The 20,856-nt window shown below is 39.6% G+C and overlaps 2 protein-coding genes and 1 non-coding gene across 15 annotated transcripts in view; 1 reads left to right on the plus strand and 2 right to left on the minus strand.

Annotated features, from left to right (window-relative positions):
- Positions 1–1,567: 1,567 nt before the first annotated feature.
- ZCRB1 (zinc finger CCHC-type and RNA binding motif containing 1) lies at positions 1,568–17,825 on the minus strand. 5 transcript variants are annotated; one of them, XM_066368992.1, is made up of 8 exons: positions 17,627–17,825; positions 16,521–16,606; positions 13,899–13,927; positions 9,437–9,548; positions 7,926–8,033; positions 3,317–3,429; positions 3,148–3,223; positions 1,568–2,343 (listed from the first exon to the last, which is right to left on the minus strand). In XM_066368992.1, exons 2-8 carry the CDS (start codon positions 16,602–16,604, stop codon positions 2,212–2,214), a joined length of 654 nt encoding a protein of 217 aa, XP_066225089.1. In that variant the 5' UTR covers positions 16,605–16,606; positions 17,627–17,825; the 3' UTR covers positions 1,568–2,211. The 5 variants fall into 5 exon arrangements, with proteins under 5 accessions (XP_066225089.1, XP_066225090.1, XP_066225091.1 ...); XM_066368993.1 differs by having other exon boundaries at positions 13,899–13,940; XM_066368994.1 differs by lacking the exon at positions 13,899–13,927.
- On the minus strand, positions 8,458–8,533 carry TRNAV-GAC (transfer RNA valine (anticodon GAC)). The gene has a single exon. It is a non-coding gene; the product is annotated as a tRNA-Val (tRNA).
- A 4-nt stretch (positions 17,826–17,829) lies between the features above and the next one.
- PPHLN1 (periphilin 1) overlaps positions 17,830–20,856 on the plus strand; it is a 167,428-nt gene continuing 164,401 nt past the window's right edge. For 5 of the 9 annotated variants that reach the window (XM_066368984.1, XM_066368982.1, XM_066368985.1 and 2 more), the window contains exons 1-2: positions 17,846–17,931; positions 18,565–18,820. Coding sequence is in view for 4 of the 9 variants with exons in the window: in XM_066368982.1 (XP_066225079.1) it covers positions 18,781–18,820 (40 nt within the window). In the remaining 5 variants the exon portion in view is untranslated. Of the gene's footprint in view, positions 17,932–18,564; positions 18,821–20,856 lie in introns of all 9 variants that reach the window. The other 4 variants (XM_066368983.1, XM_066368989.1, XM_066368986.1 and 1 more) reach the window with 2 other exon arrangements.

A 20,856-nucleotide genomic window follows, 5' to 3' on the forward strand; every position in this document is an offset into this window, starting at 1 on the left:
CATGCGGGAGTCTGTCTGACTGTCTCTCCCTGTTTCCAGCTTCAGAAAAATGAAAAAAATAAATAAATAAAAAAATAAAGTAGGGAAGTAACTTTACTTTATAAAATTTATAAAGCAGTTACAGCAAGTTAAAGCATATAATAATAATTACTTACCAAGTACTTTATGTCGGATTTTCACTGTTTGGCAAAATAAATCTTTATAAAACAACTTACTATAGTTAAATATTTTTATTTATATAATATACTTTGGTTGCTCCACTACTGCCCACCATGAAAGCTGGAACGCCCACTAGTGGGTGGTAGGGACCAGGTTGACTACTGCTGTTAAGCAAACCCTTCAAGTACTTCTCTAGATATTGTAGCCAAGGTTTTATTATTCTTACATTTTAATGTTTAAATATTTAATGATCAGTTTTTTTCCATATATATGTACAGTTACCAAATATAAAACAAAACACTGATTAACATTTATAAGTATGTCCTATTATATGTGGCCATACTGGTTTTGTGATAATCTGAAAATTGTAATTAGAAGTTTCAGAATAGACATCTAGTCAAAAAAGCAAATGAGTAAATAAATAATTGTAGAGGGAAAGAAAATGTAACTTTATATCCAGCACAAGCATTCCCTGATAAATGCTTTCATATTAGAAAGCACCAAGTTTATTATAGGTCCACAGTCCCTTTCTCTGAAACCCATAGGGCCAGATATTCTCAGGTCCTCTAAAATCCCTTTTTTTGATCTGGTCATTTGGTCTCTATTATGTTGGAGGCTTTCTTCAAATGTTTGTAGATGCTGATCTGTCTGTTCATATTTGAATGTATTCATATAATTATATATTTTATGGCAAAATTTGTCCCCAATTATTTTCTTTGCTTTAATTTGGTGAGTGAATTAATGAGTAGAACAGAAAGTAGAGTAACATTCAGTTATTTTATTTGGTTTCCCTACTAAAATCTAGAAGATTCTTTGCTGGCAAGTGTTAACACTTTTATTGCCTTGGTACTTTTCAAAGTGGAAATATTTTTATTGCTTTTAGTTATTTAAAATAAACTAATAAATGGGTGTTCTTTTTAACAGTAAACAATAGAAATACACAAAGTAGAAAATTAAAGGCTCCATAATCCCATTCTCATATAATTCTTTACAGAAGGCATGGGAAGTTTTAGTTGTGAATGAAAAGACATGTAACACATATAAAAATGAGACAATTATTAATTCTAAGTAAAATGTAATCACAGCACACATATTAGCTCGGAAGTGAACAGTATTTACATGGTCATCAAATAAAAAATAAATATGGATTTAACCAAACATTTTGATATACCATATTGAGAAGCTGGAGAAGGGCAGTGGGAAATACAGGAGTGTGAAAAATCCTCTTTTATACCTTTAGGAATTAAGTGGCAAAAATATATGTATTTTATTTAGAAAAACATGTATATACAAAAAGAAACATAAAGAAGTTAGCTGCTTCTGTGGAATGGAACTTAATGCCAAAGACAAGGCAGATTAATCCAGATTGGGATAAAGCTAATAGAAATAAGGTGACAAAACACCCATATTTAGAACAAAATTCTCTTGAAAATTTTAATAACATTTAATAATAAAGCAACTTTTTCACAGTCTTTACGGAGCTTTTACAGATGAAAATTTAAAAGTCCTCATGTAAACTAATCAGATGAATAAACTTTTATAATGACCTTTCAAACAAATCTTTTTTAATATAATTCTTGGGATGACAACAGCATTACTATTTTCTTTTTTATTTAAATAAATTGTTTCCAAGATTAATGGCTATGAGCCAATATTTATTTTGAAATTTTATTTCTATTGATATCAGAGAGGAAGGGAGAGAAAGAGAAAGAGAAACATTGATTTGTTTTTCCACCTTTTTATGCCTTCATTGGTTGATTTTTGTATGTGTCCTGACTGGGATCGAACCTGCAATCTTGGAATGATGCTCTAACTAACTGAGCTAACTGGCCAGGGCAGCAAATCTTTATTTTTAATACCCTGCTAAGGCAAGATATTTTACTTGGGACATACCTGGTACTTTAAAATTTCTTTTTAATATCCTATTTTATAGTAAAAAATTATGTGGTATTCTTATGCTCAAATACTAAAAGTAATCTTTAGTCCCAACAGAAGTTGGTACTCTAAGATTAAAACAAAATTTTAAATGATATTTACATAATAAATATAATTTTAATCACTAAGTTCTTCTTCATCACTGAAATATGTGCTTTTCTTTATCCTTGGGCGTCTTGAATCATCCGATGTTGAGGGACCCCCTGAACTGGGTTTCCATTTTTTTTGCTCTTCTTCAATTTTGGCTTGCTGTAATATAAGTCAGAAAACAAATAAAACAAAAGAAAACAAGGAACTTGTTTAATATTATTTATGGTGCATTAATTCAGAACAATGCATAAACACCACAGTGCCAACCTTGCTCATCACCCTCCCAGTCCATGCGAACAATTCTACTCCATCAGGACACTCCTACCTCACCCCTGAGTTATAGCCCTGTGTTACCATGGAACTCAAAATTATTGTAGGCAAATTCTACTAATGAACAGGTGCAGGAAATGAAGCCTACTTTCCATTCCTGCTGGAGGTGGGAATATTAGTTAGTTAAAAAGAAAAACAAATTGATATATACATGTATGTATCAACTACATTAAAACAAAATACTTGGTTATATAAAAATTAGGAGTTTATGTACTTTTCTTCAAAAACTGTTTCTAATATTTGTACTAGGATCTTTCGTGGTCACAAATATGTTTTTAGTTTTGTTTTGAAGTGAAGCTTCTTTTCAAAAATATCATTTCAATATATATATTTAATAAAATCTTCTCTGTTGGGACAAACTGACTCTAATCAAATAGTTCTGCTCAGTTCTACAGTGAAAACAAATTAAGATATTAAACGTGTAGTGGGGCTCTTAGAATCCAGAAAGAGCCAATAAGAACTCTAGCTCACTGTTCTCAAGACTGGACAGAAATAGCCTGTCTCCTGAAGTTCAGGAGGTGAAGGGGAAAGACAGGTTGCCACATGGAGGCGATCAGTAATGTATGCAAGGAACAGAACACTGTTAATCCAAGGCAGCTATGGCAGGTGCCTTTTACAAGAACTACTTTGTACCTGAAAAGCAATGGCCTGACTGAGGCTGTCAAGAGCAGGATCTTCCCCTTCATCTTCACTTTCTTCTACTTCTTCACTAAATAATAATAAAAAATCAGAATGAACTTAACCAATAGTAAAAAGAAAGAAGCAACCCTATAATGTATTTAGTAAGAGTAGATATACATACATTTCTTCTTCTGGTTCAGGAATTTTCTGTTTTTTCTTTTTCTCTTTCTTCTTTGGAGGTTCACGTTCTCCAAGCATATTTTTAGGACAGGCATAACTTAAGTGTCCACTTTCCTTTTGTTTAGCATAGAAAAAAGAGGAAAAATACAATATTTGTTGTGTTATTAACAGAAACTTTCCCCCAAACTAAAGGGGTTTGGCACTTTAAATATCAAGATTCATGATAGAAAACAATTCAAAATGTAAACAGACTGTCTACCTTAAATGTAAAAATTTTGTTATTATTTGATAAAATTGGGACAAAACTATTACTAACTTCCCAGTGGTTGCTTAACATTGTTTGAAAAACAAATGGAAAACATCAAGTTCTGTTTCTATTTTGTTTTGTTTTCTAAGTGAGAGGAGGGGAATTGGACAGACTCCTGCATGCGTCCAGATTGGGATCCACTCAGCAACCCCCACCTGGGGCTGATGATCGAATCAACTGAACTATCCTCAGTGCCTGGGACCAATGCACAAACCAATCAAGCCACTGGATGTGAGAAGAGGAGAAGGGGGAGAGGGAAGGGGCGAGAGCAGATGGTTGCTTCTCATGTGTGCCCTGACCAGGGATCAAACCTGTGTCGCCCGCCCTCTAGGCTGACGCTCTACCCACTGACCCAATTGGCCAGGGCTGCCACAGTTTTTTCTAATATTTATTTTATAGATTTTAGAGAGAAAGGGAGGGAAAGAGAGGGAGAGGGAGGGAGAGAGGGAGGGAGAGAAGGAGTGAGGGAGGGACGGGAGCATTGATCTATTCCTGTATGTGCCCTGACTGGGGATTGAACCAGAAAATTCTGTGCTTCTGGATGATGCTCTAACCAACCACGCTATTTGGTCAGGGCGAGCCATAATTCTTTTGTGGTTAGTGAGAACCTGTTGAATTGATCTGCACTATAAAGATAAAATACATACAGGATTTTGTAGACAATATAAAAAAAGAGTGTAACCTATCTTAATTTTTAAAAATATTAATTACAATAGTTTGGGTGATATTATTTTAGGCATATAGTGGGTTAAGTAAAAGATTTAAAAGCCACCTTTTTATATTTTAATGTGGCTACTAGAAAATTTAAAATTACATGTGTGGCTTACATAATATTCATATTTGACAGTATAGGACTAGTCATAAAATTATATTTAGCCAAGGTCTGGCTGGTTGGCGCAGTGGTAGAGCGTCAGCCCTGTGTGTGAAAGTCCCAGGTTTGATTCTGGCGAGGGCACACAGAGGAAGTGCCCATCTGCTTCTCTACCCTTTCCCCTCTCCTTTCTCTCTGTCTCTCTCTTCCCCTCCTGCAGCTGAGGCTCCATTGGAGCAAAGTTGGCCCGGGCACTGAGGATGGCTCCATGGCCTCTGCCTCAGGTGCTAGAATGACTCCAGTTGCAGCAAAGCAACGCCCCCGATGGGCAGATCATTGCTCTCTGGTGGGCATGCCAGGTGAATTCAAGTCAGACGCATGCGGCCGTCAGTCTGCTGCCACCTTCTTCACACTTTGGAAAAATACAAAAAAAAAATATTATATTTAGCCATAATATACAGTTGTACAGCATAAGAAAATGTACCATAGCCCCGGCTGGTTGACTCAGCGGTAAAATATTGGCCCAGCGTGTGGACTTTCCGGGTTTGATTCCAGTCAGGACATACAGGAGGGAGTGACCATCTGCTTCTCCACTCCTCTCACCCTTCTCTATCTCTCTTTCTCTTCCCTTCCTGCAGTCATGGCTCAAATGGTTTGAGCAAAGTTGGCCCAGGGTGCTGAAGATGGCTCCCTGGCCTCATCTTAGATGCTAAAATAGCTCATTGCCAAGCAATGGAGCAGAGGCCTAGGTGGGCAGAGCATACACCTGGCAAGCCAGGTGTATCCTGGTCTGGGCGCACGTGGGAGTCTGTGTCTGCCTCCCTGCTACTCACTTAAAAATAAAAAAAGAAAAGAAAAGGTACTATAACATGCACATTAACTCACTAAAATACATTTAAGAAGTAATATGTGAGAGTGAGGTGTAATTGAGCCAAGAGAAAAGGTTGGGCCAGAATCAGAATACTAGAAAAGAAAAATAATCATGCTTTCAAGAATATTTAACAATACATCAAAAAGACTGTATTTTTTATACCTGGGGACATGGCTGAACTGAACAGGTGTAACTGTAAATAAACTGATGAGAAAATGTACTTAGGGAAGCATTTTCCAAACTGCTTTTGAAATAAGGATACTAACATATCCCATATTTTTAAAAAAGATTTAACATTGAAGTCATTTTGGGAAAATACAGGTTAATGAATGTAAATAGATCTTCTGAGTGGGAAATTTTTAAGAAAAATAAAAATGTACAAAGCATAATATAATAAATCTATGCCTTCATAAAACAAAATGAAAAAAAGATTCATCTAGACCTCGGCTGATTCAAGAATCAGCCCCAGAAAGGGGTTGCTGGGTGGATCCCGGTTGGGGTACATGTGGGAGTCTGTCTATCTCCTCTCCCCTCTTCTCACTTAAAAAAAAAAAAAAAGGCCCTGGCCAGTTGGCTCAGCGGTAGAGCGTCGGCCTAGCGTGCGGAGGACCCGGGTTCGATTCCCGGCCAGGGCACACAGGAGAGGCGCCCATTTGCTTCTCCACCCCTCCGCCACGCTTTCCTCTCTGTCTCTCTCTTCCCCTCCCGCAGCCAAGGCTCCACTGGAGCAAAGATGGCCCGGGCGCTGGGGATGGCTCCTTGGCCTCTGCCTCAGGCGCTAGAGTGGCTCTGGTCGCAACATGGCGACGCCCAGGATGGGCAGAGCATCGCCCCCTGGTGGGCAGAGCATCGCCCCTGGTGGGCGTGCCGGGTGGATCCCGGTCGGGCGCATGCGGGAGTCTGTCTGACTGTCTCTCCCTGTTTCCAGTTTCAGAAAAATGGGAGAAAAAAAAAAAAAAAAGATTCATCTAGGACTTTTCAGACTATTTAGTACTTGTTGTGAATAAGAGGATACATACTCATCTACCTCAGTGTTTTTCAACTTCCGGTTCACAGACCGGTCCGCCAGAAATTTCATGCCATCTGTGAAGAAATTAACCACCCTGATGTGTTAAGATTATTGACCCAATGGTCTTAGTTGAATTCGTTTATGCTCAGGGTGATTTCTGCCTTAGTGGTCCCAAAAATAGTTCTCCTATTTTCACCAGTCCCTAAGTGTAAAAAGATTGAAAAGCACTGAATCTGTTCCCCACTTCTCCCTCCCCCCTTTTAAAAATAAAACTCAGGACTCTGGAACAGTTTTTGAAACATTAACAAGATATATTAGAATTACAGGACTTGACAGAATGTACTCAGGGCCCTTGCATTCCCTTCCCGTCCTTTCCCTTCCCTGACTCCTTCCCTCTCTCCTTCATCCATGGAGGTGAAGAGTTAGGGTTTGGCAGAGGTAGAAAGGATGCCAACCTATTTCCTTGTGTCTTCCACATGATTTTGTAGCCAGGACAATGTCTCTGCCCAGTTCTCCATTAATACCCCTAGACCCTGTTTATAAGTATTTTATATAGGCATTTGGAAAATGAAAACAACGAGAACCAACTAAAAGTCTCTTGGTACCATTATTGGCCTTATGTAAAATTGCTTTGTGGCCATATATATCTCTTTATCACCAAAAAGATTAAATGGTTAATAGATGGTGAGAACTAGATAAGAAAATCATCTACTTCAGTTATAAAACATTAACAGTATGAATAGAATAAATCATTAGCAGTACTAACAGGAAAAAAAAACAACTTTTAAAACACAGTATTTCATAGAGGATAGGTCATATGATTAATGTTTTTTTTTGTTTGTTTGTTTTTGTATTTTTCTGAAGCTGGAAACGGGGGAGAGACAGTCAGACTCCCGCATGCGCCCGACCGGGATCCGCCCGACCGGGATCTGCCTGGCACGCCCACCAGGGGCGAAGCTCTGCCCACCAGGGGGCGATGCTCTGCCCCTCCAGGGCGTCGCTCCGTTGCGACCAGAGCCACTCTAGTGCCTGGGGCAGAGGCCAAGGAGCCATCCCCAGCGCCCAGGCCATCTTTGCTCCAATGGAGCCTCGGGGCTGTGGGAGGGGAAGAGAGAGACAGAGAGGAAGGAGAGGGGGAGGGGTGGAGAAGCAAATGGGCGCTTCTCCTGTGTGCCCTGGCCGGGAATCAAACCCGGGACTTCACGCCAGGCCGACGCTCTACATATGATTAATGTTTATACTGAACTGTGATGCTTAAACATTGGTAAAATATATATTATTAAAACAGGCAATATCCTATTAACATAAATATTTATGGGTCACTGAAATCTTTCAAGACAATAATATAATTTATATAAATAATTAGTCAGCATTGTTTAACACTTTTCAGAGATTTAAAAACTGGAGAAAATACCACTCCATCTCACCCAACTCAGATTATCTTTACACACTACATTTCAATTTTTACTTAGATGAGTCTACAGTCCCAAATTAAAACAACTTTCATAACCTGGTTTTAGCTTGCCAGATGTTTTGGAGAGCACAGATAAAACACTGATGTGAAGAATACCTTAAACTATGGAAAATTACATTAAGTTTTAGGTATACTCACCCCACACTCATAACACTTAGATTTATCAAAGTAGTTTCGTCTTCGGATGAACTCAGCTGCTCTTCCATTGTCAATAGCAATGCTTGCTTTTATCACTCTACCAAATAACTAAACCAGAGAAGAACATAAAAGCAGAAAGATATATTCATTGAAACCTAAACCTAGGTATTTGATACCATTTCCTCAAATCTTCAATTCCATTTTATTTTTTAGGTTATTTTTAGCAATTGGCTATTTATTTATTTTTTTGTATCTTTCTGAAGCTGGAAACAGGGAGGCAGTCAGACAGACTCCCGCATTCGCCCGATCGGGATCCACCCAGCATGCCCACCAGGGGGCGATGCTCTGCCCATCCAGAGCGTCGCTCTGTTGCGACCAGAGCCACTCTAGCGCCTGAGGCAAAGGACATGGAGCCATCCCTAGCGCCCGGGCCATCTTTGCTCCAATGGAGCCTTGGCTGCGGGAGGGAAGAGAGAGACAGAGAGGAAGGAGAGGGGGAGAGGTGGAGAAGCAGATGGGCGCCTCTCCTGTGTGCCCTGGCCGGGAATCGAACCCGGGACTTCTGCACGTCAGGCCGACGCTCTACCACTGAGCCAACTGGCCAGGGCCCAATTGGCTATTTAGATGTGACAAATGCTATCCTGTAGAATAGGTTCTTATTCCTTATTCTACAAATGTTTTGGGAACCCAGTACAGTTTTTTTTTTAAATTTTTTTTAAATTTATTTATTCATTTTAGAGAGGAGAGAGAGTTAGAATGAGAGAGAGAGAGAGAGAGAGAGAGAGAGAGAAAGGGGGGAGGAGCAGGAAGCATCAACTCCCATATATGCCTTGACCAGGCAAGCCCAGGGTTTTGAACCAGCAACCTCAGTGTTCCAGGTCAACGCTTTAGCCACTGCACCACCACAGGTCAGGCCCAGTTTTTTTTTTAATTCAGTGAGAGGAGGGGACACAGAGATAGACGCTCATGTGTGAGTCCTGATTGGGATCCACCCGACAAGGCCACTAGGGGGTGTTGCTCTGCTGCTCAGCAACCGAGCTCTTCTTAGTGCCTGAAGCAGAGGCCATGGTGCCATCTTCAGCACCTGGGGCCAATTTGCACAATTGAGCCATGGCTGCAGGAAGGGGAGAGAGGGAGAGAGAAAGAGAGAGGAAAAAAGGGAGAGAGATGAAGAGAGAGAAAAAGAGGGAGAGAGAGAGAGAGAGAGAGAAAGAGAGAGAGAGGAAGAGAAGCGAGGGGGAAGGGTGGAGAAGTAGATGGGCGCTTCTCTTCTGTGCCCCAACCAAGAATTAAACCCAGGACATCCACATACCAGGCTGATGCTCTACCACTGAGCCAAGCAGCCAGGCCCCCCAGTACAGTTTTGACATCTTTTCTTTCCCATAATTTCAATAACCTCAGAATCTACTGCTATTCCTCAGACTTGCCTACCCACTATATCCCCATATTTTTGGTCTGGATGAGCACAATAGCTTTTAACTTAAAAACCTGGTTGGGAATGCCTAGCTTACCTGTTTGTTGTTTATTGCCCTGGTACAGTTTTGTGCAGAGTCTTTATCCAAAAATAAAATAAATGCAACACCTTTACTCTTCCTGGTATCTTTATCTTTCATTATAGTAACCCTTAAAGCATAGAACAAATAGTTAAAATTAATGAAGCAGGAATAAATAAAACATTAAATAATTACCTGGAAGATCCAAGTATTAAAAACGGCTAACAGAAGATTTAGAGTAAGAGAAATTAATATGTTTGACAAATAGTTATCTCTTCAAAGTCATGGGATATAAAGATTGGAAACAAGAAAGTGTAATACTGATTTAACACTAGTGAACACAGGTATGATTAGGAGTATCTCATAAATCAAACTGTAATCAGAGGCACAAAAATGGAGTAGATTACAGAGACAATGAAATCTCAAAGAGTAAGCATAATTCTTTTGCTAACTCTCACTCTTTAGAAAAACAAAACTGAGGTATTCTCTTCTACATAAAAAGAAAAATGACTTATTTTTTCTCGGTTTTTGATTCTATTTTCTTTAAATTCTTTTAAAGAATCTACAACTCTGTGGTTCTTAATTATACCACCAAAAGTGCCTAAGAGATAGGGATGGTGATGAGAGCACAGAGCCTGCTCTTTCTCCTGATGCTTTACACATTCTCAGTCCTTTTGACCCTTCATAATACATCATTAAATATAGTTTCAAAAGCAATGTTCAACAGGGCCCTTTGGAAAAAATGGCTGATTCCAAGTCTAGAATAGGGTGGGTACAAGGTGAACTATTTTCTTTAACTAGAAATACTTTTTCCTCCTTTCTGCTAGCCTCTTCTGAAATCTATTTATTAAAAACCATGCCTCATTTCATGTATTTTAATAAAAACTCCTTTCAAGTTGTCTCTAACCTGACCTGTGGTGGTGCAGTGGATAGAGTGTTGATCTGGAATGTTGAGGTCCCAGTTCAACATCCTGGGCTTGCCTGGTCAAGGCACATATGAGAAGCAATCAACGAACAACTAAAGTAAAGCAACTAAAATCTTGCTCCCTCTCTCTCCCTCTAAAATCAAGAAATTTTTAAAAAATCTTAAAAAAAGGTCATCTTTATTAAGCCTAGCTCAATATGTTAAAACAAAAAGATAGATACAAATGGGAAAGTAGTTTCTCAAAAGAATGCATCTATGTTTATTCATGTGGTCATTCGGTCACTCAATTAGTTGCAAATGTAGGCACTAAACATTGATAATATAAAGGCTGTAGGACAATGTGACTCCCTTGTTTAAAATTCTTTAATGGATTCCTGGTGTTTTTAGGATGAAAATCAAATTTCTTGTAACATGGCGAAGAGGTAAGATTAGGAACCTGCTTCCATCTCTGGATCCATCTTGGTATCTTACTCACTCATCTCTAGTCACATCAGCCTTCTTTCTGTTTCATGATCTCACTTTATTTCCTTTTTAAAAAAAAAAAAATTTTTTTTTTATAGAGACAGAGAGAGAGTCAGAGAGAGGGATAGACAGGGACAGACAGACAGGAACGGAGAGAGATGAGAAGCATCAATCATTAGTTTTTCGTTGCGCATTGCGACACCTTAATTGTTCATTGATTGCTTTCTCATACGTGCCATGACTGCAGGCCTTCAGCAGACCGAATAACCCCTTGCTCAAGCCAGCAACCTTGGGCTCAAGCTGGTGAGCTTTTGCTCAAACCAGATGAGCCCTCGCTCAAGCAGGCGACCTTGGGTCTTGAATCCGCATCCCAGTCTGACGCTCCATCCACTGCGCCACTGCCCAGTCAGGCTCACTTTATTTCCTCTTGCCACAGGGCCTTTACACAAGCTGTTTCTGCTACACAAAATGTTTCTTCCATTATTTTTGCCTACTTAACTTTTACTCAGCCTTTAAGTTTCAACTAAAAGGATACTGACTTAGGTAAATCTACCTTGACTATCTAGACTAGACTGTCTTCCTTGTTCATAGGTGCTTATAATTCTATGTCTTTAACTTCATAGCATTCTCATGGTTTATAATTATATATTTGTATGGAAAATAATTTGGTAATTCTGACAGATAAAGAAAAGGTAGCCTGACCTGTGGTGGCGCAGTGGATAAAGCATCGACCTGGAAATGCTGAGGTCGCCGGTTCGAAACCCTGGGCTTGCCTGGTCAAGGCACATATGGGAGTTGATGCTTCCAGCTCCTCCCCCCTTCTCTCTCGCTGTCTCTCCTCTCTCTCTCTCTCTCTCTGTCTCTCCCTCTCCTCTCTAAAATGAATAAACAAACAAACAAAAAAAAGAAAAGGTAGTAATAGGGTTAAGGAAGTAGGCTTCGGAATTAAACTACTGGATTTAAATCTTGTCTCCACTACAAACTTGCAATATAATTTTAGGTTTACTATGTGCTTCAGTTTTGTCATTTATAATTATCAGCTAAGTATTTATAATATTTAGCTTAAATATAAATTGTCAGAATTTAATGATAATACATGTAAAGAGACTAGAGCAATAACAAGCGTGTTTATGTGCTCAATGTTATATATCCTTACTAGTTTTTTTTTCATAATTAGTGTTTTGATTAATAATGATGGCTGTTTTGAAATTCTGAACACTGAAATATTTACCTAGAAGCATTTGTGAAGATTTTTAAATAAAGAAGTTTAAAAGAAATGAACCTCAGGATGCAAATGAACTTCTGTTTAACATGAATTTATCAAAAGCTAGAAGAAAACCTAATAAAGATAAATAGACTCTAAACACTTGGGATTTTAAATATGACTTAAAATTTACACCAAAATATATACTGGTTATAAGATAAAATAACAGTATCTTTCTTTTACTACTTTGCCCTATAATATAGTTAAGTGGTTTAAAAGTGAATTAGCCTGACCTGCGGTGGCGCAGTGGGTAAAAGCGTCGACCTGGAACACTGAGGTCACTGGTTCGAAACCCTGGGCTTCCCTGGTCAAGCACATATGGGAGTTGATGCTTTCTGCTCCTCCCCCCCTTTTCTCTCTCTCTGTCTCCTCTCTCTAAAATGAATAAATAAAATCTTTAAAAATGAATTAAACATGAGAATAAATTACCTTTATCTCAGCCCCAACTGATATAATCATCCCTACCATTTCTGTAAGTTTTCAGTTTTTCCAACAATATCTAAACTTTTTATGAAAGAAGAGAATATGTGTTCTATTCATCAGTCTCATAAGCACTTTGCTTAACCATTGAAATTTTTTACATTTTACAGGTATATTCTAATAACATTCTAAATATTTACATTTGTTTGACAAATGATAATCCATTTATAGTATGCTTGGTAATGTACTTTCTAGTCATCAAAATATATGAGCCTTTAATTTATGTCTTATATTAGATGACAGAATCAGTTTTAGTTCTTAATAATAAGGTAAGAAATCATATAGCTTTGTTTTTTGTTTGAGCAAGAGACAAGAAGAAAGAGAGATGAGAAGTGTCAACTCATAGTTGCGTCACTTTTAGTTCACTGATTGCTTCTCATATGTATCTTGACAAGGGGGGGCCTCCAGCTGAACCAGTGACCCCTTGCTCAAGCCAGCAACCTTGGGCTTTAAACCAGTGACTTTTGGGCTCAAGCCAGTGATTATGGGGGTCGCTCAAGCTGGCGACCCTGGGCTCAAGCTAGTCAGCCTGTGCTCAAGTCAGCAATGTGGGTTTTGAACCTGGGTCCTCAGCTTCCTAGGTCAACACTCTATCTACTGTACCACCACCAGTCAGGCAGAAATTATGTTGTTAAAATAAATTATGATATAGGCCCTGGCTGGCTGGCTGAGCGGTAGAGTGTCGGCCCGGTGTGTAGAAGTTCCGGGTTTGATTCCCAGCCAAGGCACACAGGAGAAGCACCCATCTGCTTCTCCACCCTTCCCCCTCTCCTTTCTCTCTATCTCTCTCTTCCCCTCCTGCAGCCAAGGCTCTACGGGAGCAAAGTTGGCCCAAGCGCTGAGGATGGCTCCATGGCCACCACCTCAGGTGCTAGAATGGCTCTGGTTATAGTGAAGCAACGGTCCAGATGGGCAGAGCATCGCCCCCTGGTGGGCATGCCGGTGTATCCCGGTCGCATGCGGGAGTCTGTCTGTCTGTTGGCCCCCCGCCCCTCACTTCTCACTTTGGAAAAATGCCAAAAATAAATAAATAAAAATTATAATATAAATTAATAACATGAAATTATTAAATATGAGGATACATCTTTAAAGTACATGGAATGATATGTCATATAATGTCAAGTTAAAAAAGACAACAAAATTGCATATACAGAATTGTTTGTATTAAAATATTGTTAAATATATATAGAAAAATGACTTAAATATATATAAAAATGTTAACAGTATATTTTTATTTACTTTGTTATATTAAAAATAGTAAATCTACAGTACTTCCATTAAAAAATAGTAAAGAAGAAAATTCAGACAAACTTTTAAATGAAATTTCAAAATTTGATTTGAATACTTACTTGACAACTTTGCCATACTTGGAAAATATCTGAAACAAAATACTACATAGTAACTTACAATTTAATTTAAAATCATACAGAAACATTAAATTTTCAGGTTGTATACAATGACTACATTTTTTGTTATAGTTTATGAAAAATTTTAGCCTTTAGTCTCTAAGGCAGACTCTACAAGATTTTTTTTTGTTTGTTTGTTTTTAGTGACTAGAATAATATTCTTAATTTTGTTATTGGAGCCACAGGTATCTGTCTCAATTCCTAAATTTCTGACAAATGAATACATACAGAGGGGAAAAAAACCCACTCTTCATATGTGGTAGATGGTAGGCACACACATTGCACAGTTGCTGTGTTCCTGTGGTATACCCATGGCAACTATCAATCCCATTAAAGCTCCAGAGAACTCTTGTACTTCAAATATAAATCTTGTACAATACCACTATTTTTAGCCTAGTTCCACTCAATCAAGCAATCACTGTTTCAAAAGATAGTTCCTAAGACTGCTTACAAAACAAAACATAAAACAAGACAGCTATAATGAAAATTCCATTCCCATCAGTCTCCTTCTGCCCACCCTTAATAAGCAGGTGGAACTTTATAGTTGGCTCTTTCTTCTCTTTTACTTCTACACCTTTATCCTAAGTAATCTCACCTATTTCTATTTCCTATTACATAATGCTTCTAAGAAAAGTCTTTTACAATACATTAATATATACAATCAATAATAATAAAATTTGAGTTCTATGATTAACTTGTGTAATACTGGAATGTGGTATAACTAGATTGCAGTGCTAGCCATACTCAATTCTGAAGACCAACAGAGACAGCTTTCTTTTTTTTTTTTTTTTTTTACAGAGGCAGAGATAGATAGGGACAGACAGACAGGAACAGAGAGAGATGAGAAGCATCAATCATCAGTTTCTCGTTGCGCGTTGCGACTTCTTAGTTGTTCATTGATTGCTTTCTCACATGTGCCTTGACCGTGGGCCTTCAGCAGACCGAGTAACCCCCTGCTGGAGCCAGTGACCTTGGGTCTAAGCTGGTGAGCTCTTTGCTCAAGCCAGATGAGCCCGCGCTCAAGCTGGCGACCTCGGGGTCTCGAACCTGGGTCCTTCTGCATCCCAGTCCGACGCTCTATCCACTGCGCCACCACCTGGTCAGGCGAGACAGTTTTCTATATAATACTTTCAGAAAGCTTCTCATTTCCTAACTCTTATCTATGTAGGCGCTATAAGGCACCCCTGCATGGGCTTACCTCTGACTGCTTCTCCTCTTCTTCCACTTGATTTACTCTGTGCCTGAAATGCTATCCTCTAAACATCTGCACAGGTATGTCTTACTTCCTTCAGGTTTTTATAGAAAAGGCACCTTCTCAACAAGGCTTTAGACCATCCATGTGAATTTCACATCCATTCCTAACCTAACATTTAATAATCCTCCTTTCCTGCTTTATATTTTCTCATTAGCGGGTAACATCTTAGCATTAACTTTGTATCTAACAAATAACATTATTGGCCTTTTAATAATTGTTTAACAATAATTGTTTGTCTATCTTTATATTGTGAAAGCCAAGAGGGATTTTCAACTTTTTGTTCACTGATGTGATTCTAGTATCCCTAAGAGAGCTCAGCATACAGTAAATGTTCAATAAATATAGAAATGTCTCTATTTTGTAACAAGGAAGGAAGCTAAAGTTCATTTTCTCCTCTCTTCTTTGGGATTCAAACAATCTTAGTTAAGTAAAATGTGTCTTCTATGCAGTATCTCTCCACTTAACATCTATTCAAACCTGACCTGTGGTGGTGCAGTAGATAAAGCATTGACCTGAAACACACTTGAGGTCACCAATTTGAAACATCCCCCCCACCAGCTTGCCAGATCAAGGCACATCTGGGAAGCAACTACTACTACTGCTTTTCGCTTCTCCTCCCCTTTCTCTCTCCTGTCTCTAAAAATCAATTAGAACAGAACAAAACAAAAACCCCCAAAACATCTATTCAAAGAAGCGAGAGAAGAGGACACACTTGGAAGAAAGGATTCATGTCATTCCTTCCAGCTTTTCTCTAGGACCCATCTGCAGGACAGGCTCTGCAGGAACTTTGTTGTCTGTAAAGGAGGTGAAAGAAGATGTTGGAAGGGACTTTCTCCCCCTTGATTATCTCTATCTTGAATTGAAAACAAAATTTATTAAACTGTTCAGTTTCTGCCACATATTTAAATTAAGATACTTTCAGAATTTGAGGGTTAGGAAAGGGATCTTTGCTTCCATCAGCTCTTGTCTCCAAAACCTCTACCCCACTACCAGTTTCAAAGGCCAAGTACGCAAACAGGAAAAATTAGCCCATTACAAGCTGCTCCCATCTCATTATGCTAGCTGTGTGTTTCGTGTTCATAAAGAACTTGTTATTCTCTATAAAATCTCTGCATATTCTCTTTGGAAATTATGCCTGTCTAATTTATTTTCACTTACTCATGTTTGCAATAGAGGTCTTTGGTTTTAATGACTTAAGTACATTGTACTGTACTTAGAAATTTTGCCAAGAACTGTTTGCTTGAGCTACAGCTGTTTCATGAATAGAGAATTCAGAAGATAACAATACTAACACTAAAATAATTACTTACCCGGTATAAGTCATTGTTGGTCAGGGAAAAGGGCAAGTTGGATACATACACTGTGCTTTTACTTGGGGCCAATCCACCACTCATTTCTAAAAAGGAAAACAAACACACCCAAAAACAATCTAAGCCAGGTATTTTTCATTCCAAGTACGCCAATACAGGCGATTACCGATTTAATTATGCCAGATTCATACACCTTCCTCACTTCTTAGTAAGATACATAGTTCAGAATAATGACTGCAGCTGGGTGGATTAAGGAACTTTTCTTCAGACACCACTTTATAGAGTTTTCTGGTCCTATTTCAAGGGGATTCTTCACACTAACCCCTTCAGTGCTGGTCTATGGTGTGAATGGAGAGGTGAGTTTTAAACAGATGAAGGAAAAATTCTGAGGCTACTCTTAACCTTTCCTAGAGCTAAGAGCAAAAAGTGCTTTCAGACATGTATGATATTTTGCATGCACACAACAGAAAGAGCCTGGGGCCTCAGAAAGAACTTAAGCCATTGATTTTCACTAATACTACGGTTGGGTACCTTTCTGGTTGTCTGTTTTTCTCTGGAGTGGCATTAAGAGAAAATTTTAGCCCCACATTTTGATGGATCCAAAGTTCTTTCGAATCACTAATTTTTTAGATTATTGCTAAATTATGAAATGACACATTTTACTATATGAACATGTTTCAATGCCTTGAAGAATATGTAAGTTTACTAATGGAATCTGTAATTTTCACATGGTATTTTACAATGTCAGCAAATTATCTGAAAATTATATTTGGCTCAACCAAGTTTAAATAAAAAGCGTGTGTGGTATATATGTATTTAAGAAAGAGGTATGGACTATCACAAATGGCAAAATAGGGATTCGAAGGCGTGCCAACTCGCGAAGTACAGTAATGGGAAAACTGCTTGATATTCGGGATGCTTTGGGGGAGTTATTTACACAACTTCAGAAACAACAGCGATAGGTTTCTCGTTTGAAACTCTCCACACGTCAGCCGTTCTGGTGAGAAGTGCGAAGGCAACTAACGGTAAAGGTCCTGGAATAAAAAGGGTGGCGGGTCCCGGGAGAGGCCGGCAGGAGGGAAGGCCGCAGCCGTGGAGGCGTTTACCTTCAGATGGGGCGGGCCCGGAAGATCCACAGAGCTTGAGCTCTCGGGTCAGCTGGGGCTCAACCCCGACTCTTCCTCACCCCTCGCAGCAGCCTTGGCATCACGGGTGCTGGGAAGGGTCAGCCACCGCCGACGTGAAAGTAGCAGCAGCGATGCCTCTTCCCGGCTCTCGTGAGACCGGGCGCCGGAAGCGGGCCGAGAGGCGGGAGCTTTTGTGACGTCTTGCGTGCGCCGGAAGTTCCTACCTGGAGAACAGCGAAGAGCGGACTAACACATTTACGGAAACTGGCGGTTGCCCAGAGTTGGTGAGCGTGTTTTACCTTTGTGACATGTGGACTGAGACGCGGGGGACGCGCGGGGATAGGGGTCGGCGGGCCTGCAGTGCAGGTGGGCGTTTTCCGTGATGTGACTTTGAGTCTCCCGCTGCATTTGACTCTTGCAACAATTACGCCTCTGCGGTTGAGGGAGGACAGACGCAGTGGAGTTTGGAATAAAGGAAAGTGTCAAGTCCGAGATGTTGTTCGCCTTTTTTACTGCCTTAATATACAAAAAGGGGGCTGAAATAGGCAACTTGGATGACCCCATATTAGGTAGGGAGTCGGTAAATAAACTAGATGTGTTTGACCTACCCAGTTCGGTGTTAGGCGCTTTGAAAGCTACAAAAAAGTGTGCAACAGGCTTTTTTTTTTTTTTTTTTTCTGGTGGCTATCTTAATCTAGTTGGGGAAACAAGATCAACTTGGGGAGACGTGGATTCAGGAATGACTCATGAGTGTTGATATGGACAAATGTTGAACTTCTTGAGACCTTTTTTCTCCTTGTGAAACTATAATGGGCATACACTGCTTTTTTTCTAAGAGGTTGTATACAGGCCCGTTGTTCCTATAGAAAAATCAGAAAATAATGCAAGGTATTTTATACTTAACTTCTACCCACCAGCACACACAGACCAGGCCTCTAACCACTCCATGGAACCCAGAGCCTTTCCTGGAGCCTGCACAATCAATCCAGACTGAAGCCGATGTCTTACAGAGAGACCGAAGTGCAATCCAACCTGGGCGCTGCTGAATTTTGAGAGGCCTGAATGCCTCCGCGTCCACCAGTGGACCGCTGGGATTAATTCTCTTGGCAAACTTGTGGCTAGCCAAAACTACCATGCTTCGCATCCCCGTTATCCTTGGTTACCGCCCAAGATGTAAGCCCCTTTGGTCTTCTACTACACCCTCATCCTCATGCTGCTTTCTGCTTCCCCTTTCTTGATTTAGGCTGTTATTGCTTCTCCCTTCTTTTTTTCTGCATTTCACTTTTTAACACAGCTGTGCTCTCTGAAACCTCTATTGCCTGCTTAACGAACTCTTTTACATATTCAATCACTTTATGGAAATTCTCTTTCATCTCCTAACATTAGCTAACCCTTGGCTTTTCCCTCCAGTCCTTTCAATTGAGCCTTTCTATGACATCTGCTTTTAAGGTCCAGTGATGGCTCTGGCCGTATTGAACTGATTTCACTTCCTTAAAATACTTTGTCTTCGCTCCAGAGTCTTTGCAAAAGTTCTTTCCTCTTTGTGTCATTTATTTTACCTGACCTCTTTCTTGATACTTTCTGCGCCTGCTAAAGATCAGTTTAGCTGTCACTTTCTCTGAGGAGTGTTTCCTGACTTCCCATAGGCAGAGTTAGGTACCCTACCTGTAATGCTGGTTATTGAGGCCAGGCAAGTTCTCACTGAATTCCGGCAGACAGTAGAGGAACTGAGGAGCCAGAAAGCATAGGGCCATACCCATTTATTGGAGGCTTGCAAAGATAGGCAAGCGAATAAACAAAAAAGGGAAAGAGCTAATAAAGGAAAACCTGCTTTTCGCAGTGAAGGGCAAGGGCTCAGGACTACTGCACCTTGCAGTGGCAGGAGAGCAATCTGGGAGAATCGCCCAGAGGGAAAGTACCTATAGCCTTGCATAGACCATACACATGGTACTGCCACCTGCTCACGCACTAATTAGGCAAAGTGCTGGTAGCTGGTAAACCAGTGAAAAAGCCTGACACAGCTGTTTTCCACACACAGGCCATGTGCTAAGTGCCCTCTACTTTCCTTATCATAGCACTTATCTCATGCATCCTAATTGCTTGTCTCTGCTGTTCCTGCTAAGGTAAGCTTTGGGTGAGGGACTGTATTTGTCTTGTTTGTTTATTTTGTGATTTATTTTTGTAACTTCAGTGCCTAATAGGCAGTCAGGTACTTATTGAAAGGTGGCAGTGCTACAAGGATGCTGGCACAAGTCAAGCAGTTGACTTTCACTCCTGACTTGAACATGTAAGAACCATTCAAAAAGGGTCATCTGCTCAGCTACAGGTCACTGTGGCTGTGTAACTGTATGATCCCAGTGTTGCCAGAGCATCCAGTTTTTTCAAGAGAAGTCAGAAATACAGGTTTCTGGGTTTTTTTGAAGGTTTTCTTTCCAGTTTTTAAGTTTTGTCAATGGAATAAAATTTTATTGAAAAAAACAAACAGGCTAAACACAAGTCATATGTGACCTATCAATCACCAGTTTGGGTTCTGTTTTAAGTGATGTAGGGTTTAGAAATGGGTTTTGTGGAGAGTAATATACTTTGAACTGGGTCTTGATGGATGGTTGGAAGTCGAATGAGAGAACGGAAAGAGGTTCCAGTTTGGGAAATTAGACAACTCCAGGGCAGTGTGTGTTGCTTTGTGGCACAGTGAGGAGGCTGGATGCATGACCCTTCTGGGGAGAATAGGAGGTTAAGTGAAATGATAGGAGGGCGTGTGGAGAGAAAAGTTTGGATTTGTGACAATTAATAATCTATTTGAACTCTTAATCAGAGAAACTTCAAGCTATGAATGATGTATTAGCAAAATGAATTGAATTTCTTTTTTAAAGGGGGAACTGGGGAGTAAAAGACTGGAAGGATGCTGGCGATTTAAGACATCCATCTAGATGGGAAATAAGATTTAAATTTGTAAATATCATATATAAGCAAATATCTGGTATTTTTGTATACTTGTGTAATTTTAGTTATTTGATCATAATACAATATGGTGGGTCTTATAAAGAAAGTTTTCTTAAAACATTGAAAAGTCAAGTAACTTGTGAAACTAGTGGAGAATGTAGTACTTCAACACTGCCAAGTCCCATGGTTCATTATGAAGCAGTCAGTGGTCTCCTTTTCTCTAACCTATTTCTCTTCTAATCCATCTTGTTTACTGCCATGTTCAT

This window comes from Saccopteryx leptura, chromosome 2 (assembly GCF_036850995.1).
Source record: "Saccopteryx leptura isolate mSacLep1 chromosome 2, mSacLep1_pri_phased_curated, whole genome shotgun sequence".
Classification (NCBI taxonomy): domain Eukaryota; kingdom Metazoa; phylum Chordata; class Mammalia; order Chiroptera; family Emballonuridae; genus Saccopteryx; species Saccopteryx leptura.